The sequence below is a fragment of the Leopardus geoffroyi genome, chromosome B3 (assembly GCF_018350155.1).
Source record: "Leopardus geoffroyi isolate Oge1 chromosome B3, O.geoffroyi_Oge1_pat1.0, whole genome shotgun sequence".
NCBI lineage: Eukaryota > Metazoa > Chordata > Mammalia > Carnivora > Felidae > Leopardus > Leopardus geoffroyi.
In genome coordinates, this window is record NC_059337.1 from 52,793,313 (window position 1) to 52,814,080 (window position 20,768).

Genomic DNA, 20,768 nt, shown 5'->3' on the forward strand with positions numbered 1-20,768 from the left:
TGTCTTGGAATCCCTTCTATTCCCTTGCCCATACCTTTACACAGTATAGGCTCAAAAACTGGTGATGAATTTACCTGGAGCAGGGATCTGATTCCTGTATCAACCACCCAAAGTTTAGCATACAGTGGAAAAATCAGGTGATTCTGTGAATCCATGACATCACACATGAAAAAGAGTCTAGAGGAGTCACCTGTCTCTAGGGGGCCCTTTCGCTATCTAGAACATCCGTGACAAACGGTGGGAGCAAAATAATTTGCTGTCAGGAGAGTACGGCTTCTCCAATAAGTTGCAAGATGTCTTTATTGTTTATGTAAAATTAAATACCTTACGTACTTAAGTGTAAAAAAGCCCTACAGGATCTAAGATTTTCCGAGGTGGAATTTCCCGGTGACAGGCGTCCTCCTGAGGTCAACTGCCCAGACCATCACACAGTGTACCAGGGAGTGGATTAAACACAGAGGCGTGTCCCCAGAGAACTGCTGCGTGGCCCTGAGCGGCCTCTGCTCCGCCCCGCCCCCATTGGCCGCAGCCGGGAGGCTCCGAGGGAACTCCCGCAGGTCTGCGCGCGCAATCCCGGGACAAGGGTCCACGCGGCGCGCGCAATTGCCCTGGAAACCACTGCGCGCGCACGCGCAAATGCGCGGCGGGGAGCGGGATTGAGCTAAAAGCCTAGCAGCGGGAGGAGGGGTTTGCCCTCCTACTCTACTGTCGCTCCCTTGGGGGTGGGCGCGCGCACCGCCCTTCTCTTTCGGGCGGAGCGTCCTTTCCGGCACGCTCCCGGCTCACGCGCTACCTCGGCACCACCCCCCCCCCACTCCCGCCCACACCCCCGCCCCCGCCCCCGCCGTACACGCACCCTTGCGCTCCTCCCGCATTTGTGCGCCGGTGCAGCAGGCAGTGGGAGCATCCGGGCATTTCCGCAGCAGAGCGGCGATCCGGGCGGCGGCAGCGGTCGAGGAGCTCCCATGGCAGGGACGAAGAAGGGGGAAGGCAGGAGGGAGGCGAGGCGTTAAGCCGGAGCCGCCGCCGGGTGGGTCCCCAGGGAGGCGGAGGGGGAAGCGCTCTCGCAGCCGGGCGCGTGGCTCGTCGCTCCTCTCGCGCAATCCCTTGTCAGCCCGGGCTTCGGAGATGCATCTGCATCAGGTCCTCACCGGGGCTGTCAACCCTGGAGACAACTGCTACTCTGTGGGCAGCGTCGGGGATGTCCCCTTCACGGTGAGCGGCGTCCGGGTACTCGAGAGGGAGAGACCGGGGGTTGAGAGCCCCTGTCCCGGCCCACGCCTCCCAGGGGAGGCTGTGAGGTGCTGGTGGGCCCCAGTTGCGCCCCCTTTGCAGCCCAATTTCGGGGGGCGGGCGTGGGACTGTGAATCCCTGGGCTGGTGTAGGAAATTACCCGTCAGGGGAAAGGATTAGGAATCCACCGCGCCGTCTGCCCTCAGCAAACGGGCCCCCAGGGGTGACTGGACTAGAAGGTTCCTCTCCTAGGGCGGCCCTGGGTCTGCGGTGGAGGAAGATGGTTGCAGTAGCTGAAACCCCAGAGTGTCCTTTTCGCACCTGCTCTCGGCGTGGAGGCGAAGACTTGGTCTTGTCTCGGAGCATGAAGGCGATGCTGCACCTGGCTCCCCTTACCCGTCTGTGGCTTAAAACCTGATACGACCCGATCTTCTGTGTCTCCTGATATGCAGAATCTTAATTCGAACAAGGAAATAGGGCATTTCATTCTTTGCCCCCGAAAAAAATCTAAATGGAAGGGTTAGAGTGACAGTGGCTTGGAGAGCTTTTTATCACGAGATCAGTTTGGTAACCTTCCTAGGTAATATTTAATCCGTTTGCAAGGTAGGCTGGTTTATTTGTTTTTAAACTAAGGCACTGCGAAAATTTTATAACCGTTTTTTTGTTTGTGCGGGTAAAGTGTGTGTAAACAATAATGTATTCGAACATCTTTAATATCTCGATGGAAAAGACATGTTTTCTCAATGAGCTTGGACCATCAGTCCTTTTGGAGAATGGATGTTGTTATTACAGCTAATTCCAACTAAGCCCTAGAACCTCTTTTTACCCATAGACGGACTCCCAGGGATCAAAACGAGTTCCTTTTCTTTATTAAATTTATTCAAGATCCTTCTTTGAAGACACTGTAGTCATAAGATCTTGATCAAATACACATTGTTATTGATAGCTTGTGCTTGATAAAATTGGAAATAGCTTAATGGTATGTTTTTTACACAAGGAAAACACTTTGATGTCTGCTTTCCAATAGCATGTGTTTAAAGCTGCAGAAATAAGAAAAGCTCCAGCAAAACTGCAGAATCATTATGTAGCACAGTGCATTCTGGAACAGAATTTATCTATCGTTACGATACATTAAAAATAACCCCATAAGATTGCCTTTTGGCCATTTTAATTTTTAAATGTAATCAACTTCGCTTTGTTTCAGTTTAGAATGAACCTTTATGGATATAATTTGGCTGACTTATTTTGTTACACATGACAGTGGTGTCATCTGTGTTTTGTATCTAAAAATCTGTGTGGAATTGAGCTGGACTTCAAGTGTATAGAGACAGTTTGGGGCATCGAGAGAGGAAATTCCCCTCTCCCCAGTTCTGTAGGTGGGGAGAAAGTTCCCTAGCCTTAGAAGAGTAGGCTTCCTTCATCAAGAAATCTGGAGCCTTGGATTATAGGGTATTTCCACACTATCATGGTGGTGGTAGTTTTCTGTTTCCATCTAAAGTGGAGCAGTGTCTCATTGTGGGAACAGTGCAAAGAGCTAAAGAGGTTCAGATGCAGTCTGGAAAAGCCAGTGCAAGAACTGTTAGTTAGCATTGCACAGGTGTGGTTATGATGTAGGCCACCCATGACCAGGACCTTGAGATCATTTTCAAGTCTTTTACCACCTCCCTAATTCAACCTGTCACCAAGGGTGGCTGACTCCTTACAGTGTCTATCAGATTTATCCCTTTTCATCTTCTTAGTTACCATCTTATTGTAGTACTTAAATTGTATTACTTAAACACTTGTAAACTAGTTTTCCTGACACTCCTCTCTGATAAGTTCATCGTCTTATGACGATGCCTGCCTAGGAGTCTGATTATTTTGGCACTTTGGCATTTACAGACACATGCTGCACACCATATCATTTTAATATCTTAGTTTTGAATGAACTGATCCGGTTGTAATTTCATCATGAAGTAGAAATGACCTTTTGGACTCTAAGAAGAACAGATTTGCTTAAAAAAAATTGAGAACAAGCTGTTTTCACGTACTCTAGAATCAACTAACAATCAACTGAATGCCTACATTAGTATAGTAAAAATAAGTAATAAAAAAACAAAAGTAAAGCTCTTTTACATAGAGTGTGCCATTTGCTTTGTATAGCAGTCAGATGAAAAACTTTAGGTCTGGGTCAGATGACTAAAAAGGGGACTGGCCAGGACTGGAATGGAGGTCCTGTGACTTCTCATCTGGAAGGATTTTTTCTGTAGTATGTTTCTTTCCTATCAGAGTACTTGCTTTGAAGGGTATGTGTATGTTTGAAAGGCACAAACGTGGCCAATGTGGAAAGAAAGACTGTCTTGCAAGTAGACAGTGGGTTTTAGCTAATGATATCTTTGATGATAACCTGAGGATCTTTTCAAAATAGAGTAGATCATTTATTTCAGAGTTTATAAACTGCAAGTTTTTAAAAAAGAATTGTTCTAAAAGAATTTTGAAGTGTTCGTAACATTGTAGTTGAAAAACAGTGTGTTATATACATTGCACTGTGCGTGGTGGGTAGTGGGTGGTGTGATCAACTGGGTTGTGAATGACTGCTCATGTCACCATGGCCCAATCTGTGCTATGTTGTCATGGTGGTGCAGTTTGTAGTGGACAGTCCCAGTGATGTGTGTATCTGTAGTGCTAACATGTGCTAGGATGGTTTTTCACTTGTGTTTGGGCAGTTAGTGGTTTTTAAAAGCAATTATGATTTCATAAGTGTGGTTGTATATATTATCTTTTGATCATTCAAGATCAAAGTTCTGGAAATACTGTTATCCTGTAGTAAATCCGGTACCAGCTAGTCCAAGGAGATGATTTTGCCATGTATGAGCTTTGTTGTCTGTATTTGGTCAGTGAGACATTCCCAGCTACCTTCTTATAAGTGAATGTTTTAGAGCTTAATGTAACAGATAGTGTTAATTTTCCTTAATTATGTTTTTATTGCTTTCCTGAAAAGTAGTCTTTAGGTTTTTAAAATTTTTTCTGTAAGCATTAAGATATCAATTAAAATAATGATGGTACATGATTATTAATACAGTTTAACTTTTTTTCACATTTTGGCCTTAAGGGGTACAGACTGTATTTTCAGTTATATAGGGACAGTTGATGTTACTCCAGTCTGATATGAATTCAACACACTAATCAAAGTTTAAAAAAATTAGTCATTTTCACTCCCTACCAGGGTCATATACTGGTAGAGATTAAAAATGATATACATAATTATAATGTAAGGCAGATGAAAGAGATCACATATAGTTGGGAAGATAAAAGATTTCATGTTAAGATTGACAGTTGTAAAGACAGAAAGGTATTAGGCCTTTTTGAATGGCAAGAACAACAAAAGCCAAGGAATGGTGTGATATAACAGGTAAATTATTGGGTGACTATTCCTTCACAAAACAATTAAAAAAGCCCCCTCAAGACTACCTTAGAAAACACCCTCAGAATGTTGAAAAATATAATTAGCAAATGTTACCTATAGATTTTTAGCTTTTGTCTTGTTTTTTTTTCTTCAAGTACCACCAGAAAGTTAGTAATGAATGCAAAAACATTCATTTAAACGTTAGAAGTTACTGTTATATGACCTTTTCCCCCCTGGCATTTAGATATATTTTAATTCTACTGTGGTATAATAACATTCCAGTCCTAGAATTATGTCAACACCAAATTTGGAAAATGATCAGCCTGTTTATATCCATTTAGCAAATATTTGTTGAGCACATAGGTCTATGAGGCTCTCTGGAGATTAACAGCAACAGCAATATCAAGAGAACAAAAACACATAGTACTGATTTCGGGGAGTTTATTGAAGAAGTATAGGAACCTGCTATCTACTTAGAGTTAAGACATGTACTTAACCACAGCTAGCTGGCTGTGTGGTGTTGTGAGGCACTTACATTCTTGTGGGAATTCAAGAATAAGAGATCACATTTGGCCGGGAGAGTGGGGAAGTTGGACAGAAGAATGCTTCTTTAGCTGGTGGGTTATCAGTGTCTATAACAACTTTTACAGCTATTGACAGCCTGTGCTGATAGTAAAGGGAAAGACAGCAGTCAAGAATTTAGAGTGGAGTTGTTTTCCAAGAAAAGACAGCTGGTTTATTCGTGGAGAGTAGCTTCTTGTTTATGTACATTGATACCTTTCAGAGTTTTTTGTGGGCATGTGTTTGGTGTGAACCTGTAGGTAGATAGGAGGTTATATAAGTTCTTACTTATGTCCCTGTGTAGATTGTTAGTTAGCCTTCCTGCTTATAGCAGCTACTGAGAAACTGTGGTACAAGTCCCAAATAATGCCCCCTTAGAAATGAGTGGTCAGAGACCAACAACTTAAGTGACCTTGGATAAAGTATTGAAACTTTTTTTAGGGTTTTCATCTGTAAAATGAGGTTCTTAAATTAGGTTCTTTTTAAGTATTCAGACCTTGAATGAGCATTGTATGGATTTCTCTAGAAATTTGTAAGAGGCGAAAGGGAAAATGGACCAGAACTGTAATGCGGTTGTGGTGAAGTTATAGTCTCTTGTATATTTCCTCTCCACTTATAAGACAGTTGGTCTGACTTTACAGTTAGGGACGTCCTTTCTGGCTCAAGGAATAAGCTACGCAGAGTGTTTATGAAATCGTGTGTCTTCTTTGGGCTCACAGTGGAGAAGATGGCTCTTGTTTATGATTGTACCCTCAGTGGATGGTAGATAATAGTTGCCCCGGACTGTCACAGTGCAAAATGAAGTGGGAGATGGGGCCAATGTGATTGTATTCAGGTTTTTGACCCTGTAGATATACTTACTTCTCTACTTTATGTTCTTAGGATTTGAGGTATTTATAAGATGACTTTTGAAATTACAATCAGTACCTTACCTTGGGTCTTGGGAAGTTTTTAGAACAAATCAAAGTCTCAGTATTTAATTATCAAAAAGAGCACAGGGTGTTGGGTTACAACCGCAGTGGCACAGTGGAAACACAAGTCATGCCTGACCAATTTAATTTCCTTCTATGACAGAAAGCAAAGCAGTATTTAAAAGGGGATAATGATAGAAAATATCTGTAATTCACATTTAATAAGGCTTTTCAAGCTTGTGGGTTATTTTTTAAAGAAAGTTTGGAAGTCAAATATTTTAGTAGAAATGTTAGTGTTTTCAGTCTTTTTGACTTTGTAGAATCCTTTTGTATTACATTTTTGCTCTGAAACCCTAATTCATTATGTAACAGGATATAGAACCTGTTATTGAGGAAGCAGGTGCAACTTACACAGGTGGTATGACTGTATTTTCTTTCTCTTAGATATAGCTCATTGTTACCCTGGGACTTGATGCATATATGTGAACCCAATTGCCTGTGCTTTTTCTTCTCAAAACTTCTCATTTCATGATTGCTAAGGGCTTGTTTAATGCTCTCCTCTCCTCCAATTCTAAGTGCCTGCAAAATAAGATGTTTATCTCCTATCCCTCTGATAGAGAAGTCAGTAGGTATAAAAGGGCCAGTGCATAGAGGGAGACTCCTTTAAACACTAAGTACATGATAAGTTGGTGGAATGATTTGAAAACTATAAATAATACCTTCTTAGGTTATCAGTGAAGACATTCCTTTAGGGCCACTTTCTCTAGAAAGTCAGGCTTCTCAGGATTTAATTTAATTTGTGCTAAGTCATGATGTCTTCATCCTGTGGCTTTAAGAAAAACTGGGAAAGGGCACCTGGGTGGCTCAGTTGGTTAAGCGTCCAGCTTCATCTCAGGTCATGATCTCATGGTTCGAGCCCTGTGTTGGGCTCTGTGCTGACAACTCAGAGCCTGGAGTCTGCTTTAGATTTTGTGTCTCCCCCTCTCTGCTCCTCCCCTGCTTGCACTCTGTCTCTCTCTCAAAAATAAATAAACCTTAAAAAATTAAAAGCCCAGGAAACTTGAGACCATATGGGCATTTTGCAAGGTGGCATGGATGGACCCAAAAAATATATAGAAGTTTTGGCTTAGACTCAGTTCAAAGATACACGTAGCTTATATGGTAGTTGTAGTTCCGGAACAAAATAGTAACATTTTCCTAGGAGTAATGACCTTGGTTTTATGATATGCTAGCTGTGTGTATATTTTGGAGGATCTAATCAGAAGGAGATATTCAAATTATACTGTACTCTACCCATAGCATCTTCTGTCATGCCTTTAATGTACATAAATTGTCAGTATTTCCAGCAAAGGCCATTTCTTCCATTTATACTTGTGATTTTAAACTGGGAGCAGTTTTGCCCCCTAGGGGGCATTGGCAATATCTAGAGACATTTTTGATTGTTGTGACAGGGTTGTGGGGGGAGGACAGACATTTCCTGGGGAGAGGTCAGAGAGCCTGATAAATGTCATACAGTGCAAAGGACAGCCCCCACAGTGTCAATATTATAGAAGTTTTGAGAAATCCTCATTAATAACCTAGTTCTTATCCCCTTTAATCTACTCAAGGGCATTGTGTCAGTTTCTCCTTTTCTCTCCTGTAAAATTGCTTTTTCTTCTTTATTGAAATACTTTCTTCAATAGCTCTCTTGGTTTTCCTCTACTTCCCTTACCTGCTCCTTCTCAGCCTGATTCCAAACTTCTGTATCCAGCTGTTTCTTTGATATATCCCTCTTGAATGTGGTTGGTATATATTAAAAAAAATTTTTTCTTTTTGAAATGGTAGTATTAATGTTGATCTTGTATTTTAAATTTATTTTATTTTTTAAGTTTATTTATTTATTTTTAGTGAGAGAGGGGCAGAGAGGAGAGGAGAGAGAATCCCAAGCCTGCCCTGCACTGACAGGACAGAGCCTGAAGGGCTTGAACTCAGGAACTGTGAGATCATGACTTAAGCCGAGATCAAGAGTGGGATGCTTAACCAACTGAGCCATCCAGGTGCCCCTATTTTTTATTTTACAGAGAGAGAGAGTGAGAGAGAGGGGGGATGGGGGAGAGAACACGGGTCGGGGAGAGGGGCAGAGGGAGAGAGAAAGAATGTTAAGCAGGGTCCACACTTAGCATGGAGCCTGATGCAGGGCTTGATACCACGACCCTAGGATCATGACCTGAGCTGAAATCAAGAGTTGGTCGCTCATGTGACTGAGCCACCCAGGCGCCGCAGTGTCGATCTCCTATGTTAAATTGGCACATAAAATGAAATGTTTTTAGTTTAGACCTAGTACAGGAATTTTAGATCTGAGAATTAAAGGATTTAATCAAAGACACAGCTAGACCTGTGACATAATTAACACTGAAATCCAAGTTTATTCATATGGCCTTGTAGGTAATATGAAAAATGCAGGAGAAATATAAAATCATTTGTATTAGTATAACCAGAGATAACCCCTCTTAACATTTTGGTAAATTGGACATAGGCTTCATGGAGGAAGCTTATATTATTGATTTGAGAATGTTTATCTGTACTTTTTTCTTGAATAAGTTTTAGATAGTTATTTTTCTAAGAATTTATTCTTCTGTGTAGATTTTCAAATTTCTTCCTATAAAATTGTTCACAGCAACTTATTATCTTTTTAAGATCTGCAGCATCTGTTGTATTGCTTCTTTATTCTCCTTACTGCCATTTATTATTTGTGACTTCTCTTTTTCTTCAGAAGTTTATCAGCTTTATTAATGTTTTATAATAACTTGCTTCTAAGTTTACTGTTGTTTTTTTTTTTAATTTTATTTATTTTGAGAGGGAGAGCATGCATGAGCAGGGAAGAGACAGAGAGAGGGGGAGAGAGAGAATTCCAAGCAGGTTCCTTGCTGTGAGCACAGAGCCGGATGTGGGGCTGGATCACACAAACCAAGAGATCATGACCTGAGCCTAAATCAAGAGGTGGACATTTAACCAGTTGAGCCATCCAGCAAGTCGGATGCTTAACCAACTGAGCCACTAGGAGCCTCCTAAGTTTACTAGTTTTATTACATGTTTATTTTCTATTTCATTAATTCTTATTTTTAATTATTTCCTTCTATTTGGATTAATTTTGCTCTTTTCTCCCTAACTTGTTGAGATAAATGCTTAGCTCATTTCAGTCTTTCTTTCTAATAAATACATTTAAGAATGTAAGTTTTGGGCCACCGTGGCTCAGTTGGTTAAGCATCTGACTTCGCCGCTCAGGTCATGATCTTGCTGTCAGTGAGTTTGGGCCCCTCCTTGGGCTCTGTGCAGAGAGCTTAGAGCCTGGAGCCTGTTTCAGATTCTGTGTCTCCCTCTCTCTCTGCCCCTCCCCACTCGTGCTCTGTCTCCCTCTGTCTTTGAAAAATGAATGAACCTTAAAAAAAAAAACATAAGTTTTAGGGGTGCCTGGGTGGCTTGGTTGGTTAAGCATTCAGTTTTGGCCCAGGTTGAGTTTGAGCCCTGCGTTGGGCTCTGTGCTGACAGCTTAGAGCCTGGAGCCTGCTTCAGATTCTGTGTCTCCTTCTCACTCTCTGCACTGCTTGTTTTTTTTTTTTTTTCTCACTCTCTGCCCTGCTTGTTTTTTTTTTTCTCTCTCTCTCTCTCCTCTCTTTCTCTCTCCCTCTCTCAGAAATAATAAATGAATAAACTTAAAAAAAAAGTTCAGCGGTGCCTGAGTGGCTCATTCAGTTAAGTGTCTGGCTCTTGGTTTTGGCTCAGGTCATGATCTCATGGTTCGTGAGTTCGAGTCCTGAGTTGGGCTCTGTGCTGGCAGTGCGGGATTTTCTCTTACTCTCTCTCTGCCCCTTCCCCAGTTGTGCATGCTCTCTCTCTCTCAAAATAAATAAACATTTTTTTTAAGTTTAAAAAATGTAAGTTTTATATTCTTAAGACCTACTGTATCTTCATACCACAAAGCTGTGTTTTAATTAGTAACTCAAATAACTTGGAAGTATGTTTCTAAATTTCCAGGTACATATATGGAACTTTTCTAGTTGTGATTCTGCTTACTAATTTCTAGCATAGCTGTATTGTTTAAACAGCATATGACATATACTTACAATCTTTTTAAGTTTGTCGAAATTTAAATTGGTCAATTTTTATGAATGTTCCATGTATGCTTAGATGTGTGCTCTGCAGTTGTTAGGTAGAGTGTTCTACACGTGTCCTTTAGGTCATTTGTTAATCATATTATTGAAATCTCCTGAAACTTTACTGGTATGCTTATTCATTTTCTTACTGAGAGATGTATTAAAATCTATGAGTTATAGATTTAAATCCCTGTTTTCTTGTAGATTTGTCAAATTTTGCTTTATTTATTTGTGCTTACAAATTTAAAGTAATTATATCTTCCTGGTGAGTTGACCTGTTTATCATTATGAAATAAACCCTCCCCCCCTTTTTTTTATTTGTGGTAACTTTCTGTAGTCTACTTTATCTGATATTAAAATAGCTATCTTGAGTTTCTTTTGGTTAGCCTTTTCCAAGCTTATCTTTTTCCATCCTTTTACTTTGAATTTTTCTGTGTAGTTGCATTTCAGAATTGTGTCTTCTAAATATCCTATACTTGGATTTAAAAATTTTTTCTTTTTTTTTTTATTTTTTTTCAACGTTTATTTATTTTTGGGACAGAGAGAGACAGAGCATGAACGGGGGAGGGGCAGAGAGAGAGGGAGACACAGAATCGGAAACAGGCTCCAGGCTCTGAGCCATCAGCCCAGAGCCCGACGCGGGGCTCGAACTCACGGACCATGAGATCGTGACCTGGCTGAAGTCGGACGCTTAACCGACTGCGCCACCCAGGCGCCCCTAAAAATTTTTTGTGTTAACTAGAACTTAAAATTTTTCTAATGCTTATTTATTTTTGAAAGAAAGAGCACGCTCAGGGGAGGGACAGAGAGAGAGAGGGAGACACAGAATCTGAAGCAGGCTCCAGCTTCTGAGCTGTTAGCACAGAGCCTGACACGGGACTCGAGCCCATGAACTATGAGATCATACCTGAGCCAAAGTCAGACGTTTAACCGACTGAGCCACCCAGGCACCCCCGAACTTTTAATTCACTTATATTTAACGTTATTACTGACATATTCATGTTTAACTTTCCCATCTCATATTTGTCCCCTTTGCTCTTAGCACCCCTTTTTCTCCTTCCTTCCCTCTTTTGAAATGATTTTGTTTTCATTCCCTTTTTTCCCTGTAGTAGTCCTAAAGTTGTATACTCTGCTTCTATCCTAGAAATTACAACATGTATTCTTAAATTGCCATTTAACTTGCCAAAGTCTGCTCAGGCATGACAGTCCTTCAGGCAATACAGGGACCCTTTATAACGTTTTTACTCTTTTCCTGCTTATGATCTCTCCTTCAGTGATAAGTCTTCATGTTTATAAATCCTGTAAGATCTTATTATTATTTGACATAGTTGGTGTTTATTTACATTTACCTATGTATTTATTATCACTTTATTCTTTATTCCCTCCTGTGTCTTTCACATTCCATTTGGGATCATTTTCTTTCTTCCTGGAGAGGCTTCTATAGAATTTCCTTTGGTGTGGATCTGTTGGTGTTGTAATGTCATCTTTTGTTTGTATGAACATGTCTTCATTTTGTTTCATTCTTGGGAAGGTATTTTTGCTAAGTAGAAAATGACAGTATTTTCTTTTCAGCACCGTAAAGATGTCAGTCCTTTGTCTTCTGGCCTCTGATGTTTCTGATGAGAAGTCAGCTACCAGCCTACTGCTTCTTTAAAAGTTGTATTTTTCCTCTAGCTTCTTTTAGATTTTTTTGTCTTTCTGAAGTTTTACTATGTTGTGTCATAGTAAAATCTTGTGAATGTGTCAATCCTGTTTGCGACTTTTGAGATTTTTGAATCGTGAATTGATGTTTTTTATCAAATCTGGAAAAATTTCAGGTAATATCTGTTTAAAAATTGCCTCTTCCCCATTGACCTTATGAGAGTAATATATCAAACATATATTGGACCTAATCACTTTATTTCTATATCTAATATCCTTTCTCTTCTGTTTTCTTTTTTATCCTTCTTTGCGGCATTCTGGATGGTTTCTTCTAATCCATTTGCTAATCCTATTTCAGTCATGTCTAATTTGCTTTATTGCAGTTACTGCACTGACTAGTACTAGGTTTTATTTGTTTTTGTAATGTCCTATAAGATGGAGCAAATTTCCTTCTATTCCATTTTTGCTGGAAATTTTTATCATGAAGGGATCTTGAATATTGTCATATGTTTTTCCTTCACTGATTAATATGATCATGTGATTTTTCTTCTTTAGACTGTTCATATGGTGGATTACATTGATTTTTGTGAGTTGAATTAGCTTTGTATTACTTGTATATTATCCTTTTTCTTTATGGCTAGATTCAGTTTGCTAGTATTTTATTGAGTCGTTTTGTATCTCTGTTCATTAAGGATACTGATCTATAGTTCCCCCCCCCCCCACCCCCTTGTATTGTTTTTGTTTGGTTTGGTATTATACTGCTGATTTCATAAGATGAGTTTGGAGGTATTCATTTTCTATTTTCTGTCAGGGGTCATGTAGAGTTGTTGTCATTTATTCTTTAAATCTACTAAAATTTCTTTAACAGTTAAAGGACTATTCAGGTAATATATTTCATCTTGGGTGAGTTTTTGTAGTTTCTTGTTTTAGAGGAATTAGCATTTTTGATCCATTTCTTTGTCATATTTATGTGTATAGAATTGTTTATAGTGTTTTAGTATTACCTCTTTAATGTGTGCAAGATTAGTGCTGGTATTCCTTCCTTTATTTCTCATATTCATAATTTGTTTCTTTTCGCTTTTTCTTTGTCTTCCTGGAGGTTTATGCATTTTATTTTTCTTTTTCAAAGAACCAGATTTTTTAAAAGGTTACTTATTTAGTAATCTCTACACCCATGTGAGGCTTGAGCTCACAACCCTAAGATCAAGAGTCACATGCTCTTCTGACTGAGCCAGTCAGGCACCCCTCAAAGAACCAGATTTTTATTTCATTCATATTTTCTATTATTTTTCTCTTGTCATTTTCATTGATTTCTGGTCTTTATTATTTCCTTTCTTCAGCATGCTTTGAATTTGTTTTGCTTTCCTTTTTTTTTTATTTTATTTTTTTTTAACGTTCTATTTATTTTTGAGACAGAGAGAGAGAGAGCATGAACGGCGGAGGGGCAGAGAGAGAGGGAGACACAGAATCAGAAGCAGGCTCCAGGCTCTGAGCCACCAGCCCAGAGCCCGACGCGGGGCTCAGAACTCACGGACCACGAGATCGTGACCTGAGCTGAAGTCGGACGCTTAACCGACTGCGCCACCCAGGCGCCCCTGTTTTGCTTTCCTTTTCTAATTGATTAAGATGGAAGCTTAGATTACTGATTTTAGAGTGTTCACCTGTACCTCTTCAAGCATTTTATTGTAACCACTTTAATGTTTTTTTTCTGATAATTTTAACATCTAGGTGTGTTGATTGTTTTTTTCCTTTACCTTGTGAGTTGAGATTCTTTTAGTTCTTTGTATTGCTGAATAATTTTGGATTGTAACCTGGACTTTTACTTATTTTTAAAGTTTATTTATTTATTTTGACAGAGACAGCGAGCTGGAGGGGGCAGAGGGAGAGGAGAACTCCCAAGTAGGCTCTGCACACGCGGTCAGAGCAGAACTCAGTGCAGGGCTCAAACCCATGAAACTGTGAGATCATGACCTGAGCTGAAATCAAGAGTGGGGCACTCAACTGACTGAGCCACCCCGGCACCCCTGTAAACTGGACTTTTGAAAACATTATATTATGAAACTCTGGATCTGTGTAAATCCTACAGAGAATGCTGATATTTTTGTTTTAGCAGACAGTCTACTTGTTTGGATTTAGGCTGGAAGTTCTCACACCAGCCTTCTATGGGTCGTTGTTTCAATGTCAGTTCCATTTTTAAAGCCTTTGAGTCCCAGTAAGATATATCCTGTGTATGTTCCTCCTAGTGGCCAGTAAAGGACCTGGTCAGTGGCCTTTCCTGTAGTTCAGTTCTCAGAGGTTTTTGCTCTTCTTTTTAAGGTGTGATCTATGCATGTGTAGCCTGGGATGGAGCCCAGGAGTTTATAAACAGTTTATTGGATCTTTGTTCTGAGCTCTTCCTTTTCTGTGGTTTCCCTAGCACTTTCTGGTTTCTAGGGCTCCCCTTTGTGGTTCCCTAGCTGCAGAGTTGAGACTTTAGTTACTCTGCACTATACTCCCTGGGTGTGTACCTGTGTTCAGTGCCAAGTAGCAGTACGATAGGGAAAGAAAAAAAGCAGTGGGGGTTCACCTCACTTTCTTGGAATCATAGCTCCTTTTATGGGAGCTGTGGGATTGCTTGGGGGCTGGAATGTGAGAAAATGGAGAAAGGAAAGGATAAATGGAGAATTCTCCATTCCTTTCTTTGAAAACTAAGACTATTTTTCCCACTTCTTCAGCCAAAAATAAATGGTTTCTCTTGGAGCTCTCTGTTTTTGCTTCTTGGTTTTGTACTAACTTTAGTTAAACTCAGTGCTGGTATGGTAGACTTCAAATTTTGATCTTTTTTCGTAGTTCACCTGCTACCATTTACTTTTCAGAGTCCTCAAATAGCAGCTTCATGCATTCTGTTCATGTTTTATGGCTGCATTCAGTGGGAGAGACATAATTAATTGTGGTTCTATTTAGAACTGGAACTATGATACTATTTTTCATGCCATTAAAAAATATTGGGGACCTAGCAGTAAGTCTAATGATGCGTGTAGAACACTTCTATGGTCAAAATTTGTAAAACTTTAGAGAGATAAATTCCATATTTATGGACTGGAAGATTCATTACTGTAAATTTATCAATTCTTTCCAAATGTATTCATAGCTTTGATATATTGCCAGTCAAAATCTTACGAGGATTCTGTGGAATTTGACAGAATGATGCTAAATTTTATAGGAATAGTTGGGGCCAGGAATAGATAAGGCAGTCTTAAAGAATAGCCAAATGAGAGGACTGCTTTGTCCAGCTCAAGACTTGAAAGTCGTGAACATCAAGATAGTGTGGTAGCCTCCTCAGAACAAATACATCAGAGTAATAAAACAGAGCACCAGAAACAGACTCACACATTTATTCATGTTTGATTTATGTCAAGGACGACATGGTAGAGCAGTACAGAATGATTGATCTTTTTGTGGGACATCTTATCTATATAGGAAAGAAATAAAACTTGGCCCTGTGTCATCCCATTTACCAAAAAAAAAAAAAAAAAAAAAAAAAAAAAAAAAAGAACTCCAGGCAGATTACAGATGTAGATATGAAATACGGAATGATAAAGATTTTAGAAGGAATATAGAAAATTTATTGCTGTTGAGTTGTATAAGTTCTTTATATATTTTGGATATTAATACCTTGTCAGATATATCATTTGCAAATCTTTTACTTAGCAGGTTGTCTTTTTGTTTTGTTGACGGTTTCCTTTGCTGTGCAGAAGCCTTTTATTTTGATGTAGTTCAATAGTTTATTTTTGTTTTTGTTTCCCTTACCTTAGGAGACAGATTTTTTAAAATGTTGCTAAGGCAGGGGCGCCTGGGTGGCTCAGTTGGTTATGTGTCCAACTGTTGATTTTTGCTCAGGACATGATCTCACAATTTTGTGAGCTCAAGCCTCACATTGGGCTCTGTGCTGACAGTGTGGAGCCTGCTTGGGATTCTCTCCATTTTTCCTGCTCTGTCTACCCCTCTGCCACTCACACTGTCTCTGTCTCTCTCAAAATAAATAAATAAACTTAAAAAAAAGTTGCTAAGGCTGATGTCAAAGAAATTACTGCTTAATGTTCTTTTCTAGGCTTTGATGGTATCAGGTATCACATTTAGGTCTTTAACCCTTTTGAGTTTATTTTTGTGTATTGTGTGAAAAAGTGGTCTTGGTTTCCTTCTTTTGCATCTAGTTGTCCCATTTTCTAAATACCATTTGTTGAAGAGACTGTCTTCCCCATTGTATATTCTTGCCTTCTTTGTCGTAGATTAATTGAGCATATAAGTGTGGGTTTATTTTTGGGCTTCCTATTCTGTTTCATTGATCCATGTGCCTGTTTTTGTGCCGGTACCATACTGTTTTGATTACTATACCTTTGTAGTATATCTTGAAATCTGGGATTGTGATACTTCCAGATTTTTTCTTCTTCAAGATTGCTTTGGCTATTTGGGGTCTTTCCATATACATTTTAGAATTATTCTAATTCTGTGAAATATGTTGTTGATATTTTGATGGGGATTACATTGAATCTGTAGATTGCTTTGGGTGGTATAGACATTTTAACAATATTAATTCTTCTAATCCATGAGCATGGAGTATATTTCTATTTATTTGTGTCATCTCCAATTTTTTTCAACAGTGTTTTATAGTTTTCAGAGTACAGGTCTTTTAACTTGGTTAGATTATTCCTAGGTATTTTATTGTCTTTGGTACACTTGTAAATGGAGTTGTTTCCTTAATTTCCCTTTCTACTACCTAGTGTATAGAAACAGAACTATGATAATTCTGGGTATTAATTTTATGTTCTGTAATTTTACTGAATTTATTTACCATTTCTAATAACTTAAAGAGTTCCTATTCGCCCAATCAGGGACAATTAGAGCATATAGATAAGTGATAATAATAGATTATAACCCTTTGTATGAGGTAAGAATCCATGACCCTTACTAATATAAATAAGTACAGAAATAAAGAAAACTCTTCCTTACAGAAGAAAGCCAGCTAATAACTTACTTTTTTTTTCTTTCTTTCTTTCTTTCTTTCTTTCTTTCTTTTCTTTCTTTCTTTCTTTCTTTCCTTCCTTCCTTCCTTCCTTCCTTCCTTCCTTCCTTCTTTCCTTCCTTCCTTCCTTCTTTCTTTCTTTCTTTCTTTCTTTCTTTCTTTCTTTCTTTCTTTCTTTCTTTCTTTCTTTCTTTCTTTCTTTCTTTCTTTCTTTCTTTCTTTCTTTCTTTCTTTCTTTCTTTCTTTCTTTCTTTCTTTCTTTCTTTTTCTTTCTTTCTTTCTTTCTTTCTTTCTTTCTTTCTTTCTTTCTTTCTTTCTTTCTTTCTTTCTTTCTTTCTTTCTTTCTTTCTTTCTTTCTTTCTTTCTTTCTTTCTTTCTTTCTTTCTTTCTTTCTTTCTTTCTTTCTTTCTTTCTTTCTTTCTTTCTTTCTTTCTTTCTTTCTTTCTTTCTTTCTTTCTTTCTTTCTTTCTTTCTTTCTTTCTTTCTGAGAGACAGAGCATGAGCAGGGAAGGGGCAGGGAGAGAGGGATACACAGAATCTAAAGCAGGCTCCAGGCTCTGAGCTGTCAGTACAGAGCCTGATGCAGGGCTTGAACCCACAAAGGCGAGGTTATGACCTGAGCCAAAGTCGGACATTCGACTGACTGAGTCACCCAGGTGCCCCATAAAGCCAACTAACAAATAATGAAATGACAGAATTAGATAATTGCCATTTGGCAACCATCTTAGTCGTAACTTTAGGCAAGAAATGTCCGGTAGATACTAAAACTAGTGGGTAAAAGTTTGATAAGTCACAAGTTATTTACATAGCCTCAAAATATCTTTCTACAAGGTACTTATTAATTATAAAGGAAAAAATAATTTTATAGAGGAGAAACCTGGCAGACACCACCTTTATCAACTGATCAAAGTTAACTGCCAGGAATGGGGTAAATTGACAATTGTGCCTCTTGAAAAAAATGCAATGAGAAGAACACTGTGATGTTTCTGTGATAATCCTTCTCAGAATCTAATCATGAGGAAACATCAGACAAACTAACTTTTGAGACATTTTACAAAATCTTTTCTAGAAAGCTTTAAATTTACTTGACCCAGATCTGTCAAAGGAGTCACTATCCATGGTAGTTGTAGCCTTATGAAATGCATTTTCTTTTTTTAAAATCAAAATATATTTATTACAGGAATAGAATTTAGCGATTCATCACTTATATATAATACCCAGTGGTCATCCGAACTGAAATGTATTTCTTAAATAATGGGACTTGAAAGTTGAAATTACTCCTTGACCCATGGGCTGCAGAATAGATGTTGTGGGAGAAGGCATGAAAATAACACCAATTTCATTGTACTTCTTTGTCATAGCTCCAGGATGACCAGGTGTGTTGACAGTGAGCAGTAATATTTTGAAAGGAATCTTTTTTTCTGAGCAGTAAGACTCAACAGTGAGCTTAAAATGTACAGTGAACCATGTTGTAAGCAGATGTGCTGTCATCTAAACTGTGTTGTTCCATTGGTAAAGCAGAGGCAAAGTATATTGAACATCATTTTTTGAGAAATATAATTTATTGTCAAATTGGCTTACATACAATACCCATAGATTGAGCATCATTTTTAAGGGCCCTAGGATTTTCAGAATAGTTGAGTATTGGCTTCAGTTTAAGTCACCAACTACATCAGCCCCTAACAAGAGAGTCAGCCTATCCTTTGAACCCTTGAAGCCGGGCATTGACTTCTCCTCTGTAGCTATGAAAGTCCTAGATGGCATCTTCTTCCAACATAAGGCTCTATCTACTTTGAAAATTTGTTGCTTGGTGTAGCCATTTTCATTAATTATTTTAGCTAGATCTTATGGATGATTTGCTGCAACTTCTACATCATTACTTGCATGCTTTGCCTTTTATGTCATGGAGGTGGCTTCTTTCCTTAAACCTCATGACTCAACCTTTGCTAGCTTCAAACTTTTCTTCTGAAGCTTCTCAACCTTCATAGAATTAAAGTAGGGACCTTCCTTTCGATTAGGCTTTGGCTCAAGGGAAGGTTATTGCTGGTTTGATCTTCTGTCTAGACCACTAAAACTTTCTCTATGTCAGCAGTAAGGCTGTTTCACTTCCTTATCATTTCGTGTGTTCACTGGAGTAGCGCTTGTAGTTTCCTTCAAGAACTCTTCCTTTGCATTCACAACTTGGCCAGCTGTTTGACACAAGAGGCCTAGATTTTGGACTATCTTAACTCTAGACGTGCCTTTTTTTTTTTTTTTACTAAGCTTAATCTTTTCTAGTTTTTGATTTTAAGTGAGAGACATGCAGGGCTGCCTGGGTGGCTCAGTCAGTTAAGCATCTGACTCTTGATTTTGGCTCAGGTTGTGATCTTACCATTCCTGAGATTGAGCCCTGCCTCAAGCTTTTGTGCTGACAGCATGGAGCCTGCTTGGATTCTCTCTCCCCACCTCTCTCTCTGCCTCTCCCCTGCTTGTGTGCATGTGCACCTGGCTGCATACTCACTCGCTCTGTCTGAATAAATAAATAAATACGTTAAAAAAAAAAAGAAGTGAGACACATGCAACTCTTTCATTTGAACACTTAGAGGTCATCATAGGGTTATTCATTGGCCTATTTTTAAATATTGTGTTTCAGGGAATAGGGAGGCTCAAGGAGTGGGGTGGGGGGAATGGCTGGTCAGTGGAGCAGTCAGAACACATACAACGTTTATTAAGTGTGCCGTCTTCTATGGGTATGGTTTGTGGTACTCCCAAACAATTACAATAATAACATTAAAGATCACTGATAAAAGGTCACCATACCAAATATAATCATGAAAAAGTTTGAAATATTGTGAGAATTGCCAAATGTGACACAGCTGCAAGTGAGCAAATGCTCTTGGAAAAATGGCACTGATAGACTGCTTGATGTGGGGTTGCCACAAGCCTTCAATTTGTAAAAACACAGTATCTATGAAGTACAGTAAGCAAAGCATAAAAAAGGGAGGTATGCCTGACATATTCTAGGTCCCAAAGAATCACATATGACTATTTTAGTAACTGTATCTCTTTTATACATCCTGTTTTGCTAGCTTTCCAGTCTGTCTTCCTCATTGCATTCTCTACTCTAAATCTATAATCTAATCATAGCCAATTCCACATTTTCTTTGAAGCCCTGTTCTATGCAGTCCCAATCTTTGTATCAGTATTGGTTTTAGCACAAGGGACAGATGAACTGAAGTAAAAGCTAGGTTTATTTCAGGATACACAAAGAACTTAGGAGGTGCAGTTGGGCTTCAGGGTGATTGGAACTAAAAAGCTGGTAGAATCAAGACTGCCTTCTCTTAGGGATTTTATGTACTTGTTTTTTTCATGAGTTTTTTGTTTTTAGATATCCGATCCATTTACTTTTTAAACTGGTGGTTTCAGTTTCAAATTGCTGACTTATCCCTGAACATGTATGACTTGTCTGCTTAGCCCTTCCTTCTAACTCTGGGTCTTATGGTTTGAATTCCTGAGTGGACTTTGCCTGGCTTAGCCCATCTCTTTCATCTGGCTGATAGCTACTGGTCATTAGTCTGGACCATCCTCACATCCTGTCAGCTGTGAGTAGGGGAAAGAGTTACAACACAAAGACCATTTAGCTGGGTTTCTATGTAAAATAGTGCACACTGGATTATTTAATCTTTTTATCAGGACTTTTTGAAGCAAATTTGTGCACTCATAGAATTACAGCTTAAAAATTGAAAGGAGTCTCAGAAGTAATCTAGTCACAATCTTTCATTTGACTGATAAAGGAAATATTACAGAGAGATTGTTATAGTTAGTATTAATACCTCTGGATTCTCAGGAATATGTTCTTTCCATCATATTGATGGTATTATATCGGGAGTTTAATTATAATTTAATATTTTAATCAATTATTT

At 38.9% G+C, this 20,768-nt stretch overlaps 1 protein-coding gene across 4 annotated transcripts in view; it reads left to right on the top strand.

The window, feature by feature from the left end:
- The first annotated feature begins 656 nt into the window (after window positions 1–656).
- Window positions 657–20,768, top strand: part of DMXL2 (Dmx like 2) — a 152,741-nt gene continuing 132,629 nt past the window's right edge. For 2 of the 4 annotated variants that reach the window (XM_045449743.1, XM_045449745.1), the window contains exon 1: window positions 657–1,215. In XM_045449743.1, coding sequence (XP_045305699.1) covers window positions 1,129–1,215 — 87 coding nt within the window. In that variant the 5' untranslated portion in view covers window positions 657–1,128. The remainder of the gene's footprint in view (window positions 1,216–20,768) is intronic. The other 2 variants (XM_045449742.1, XM_045449744.1) reach the window with 1 other exon arrangement.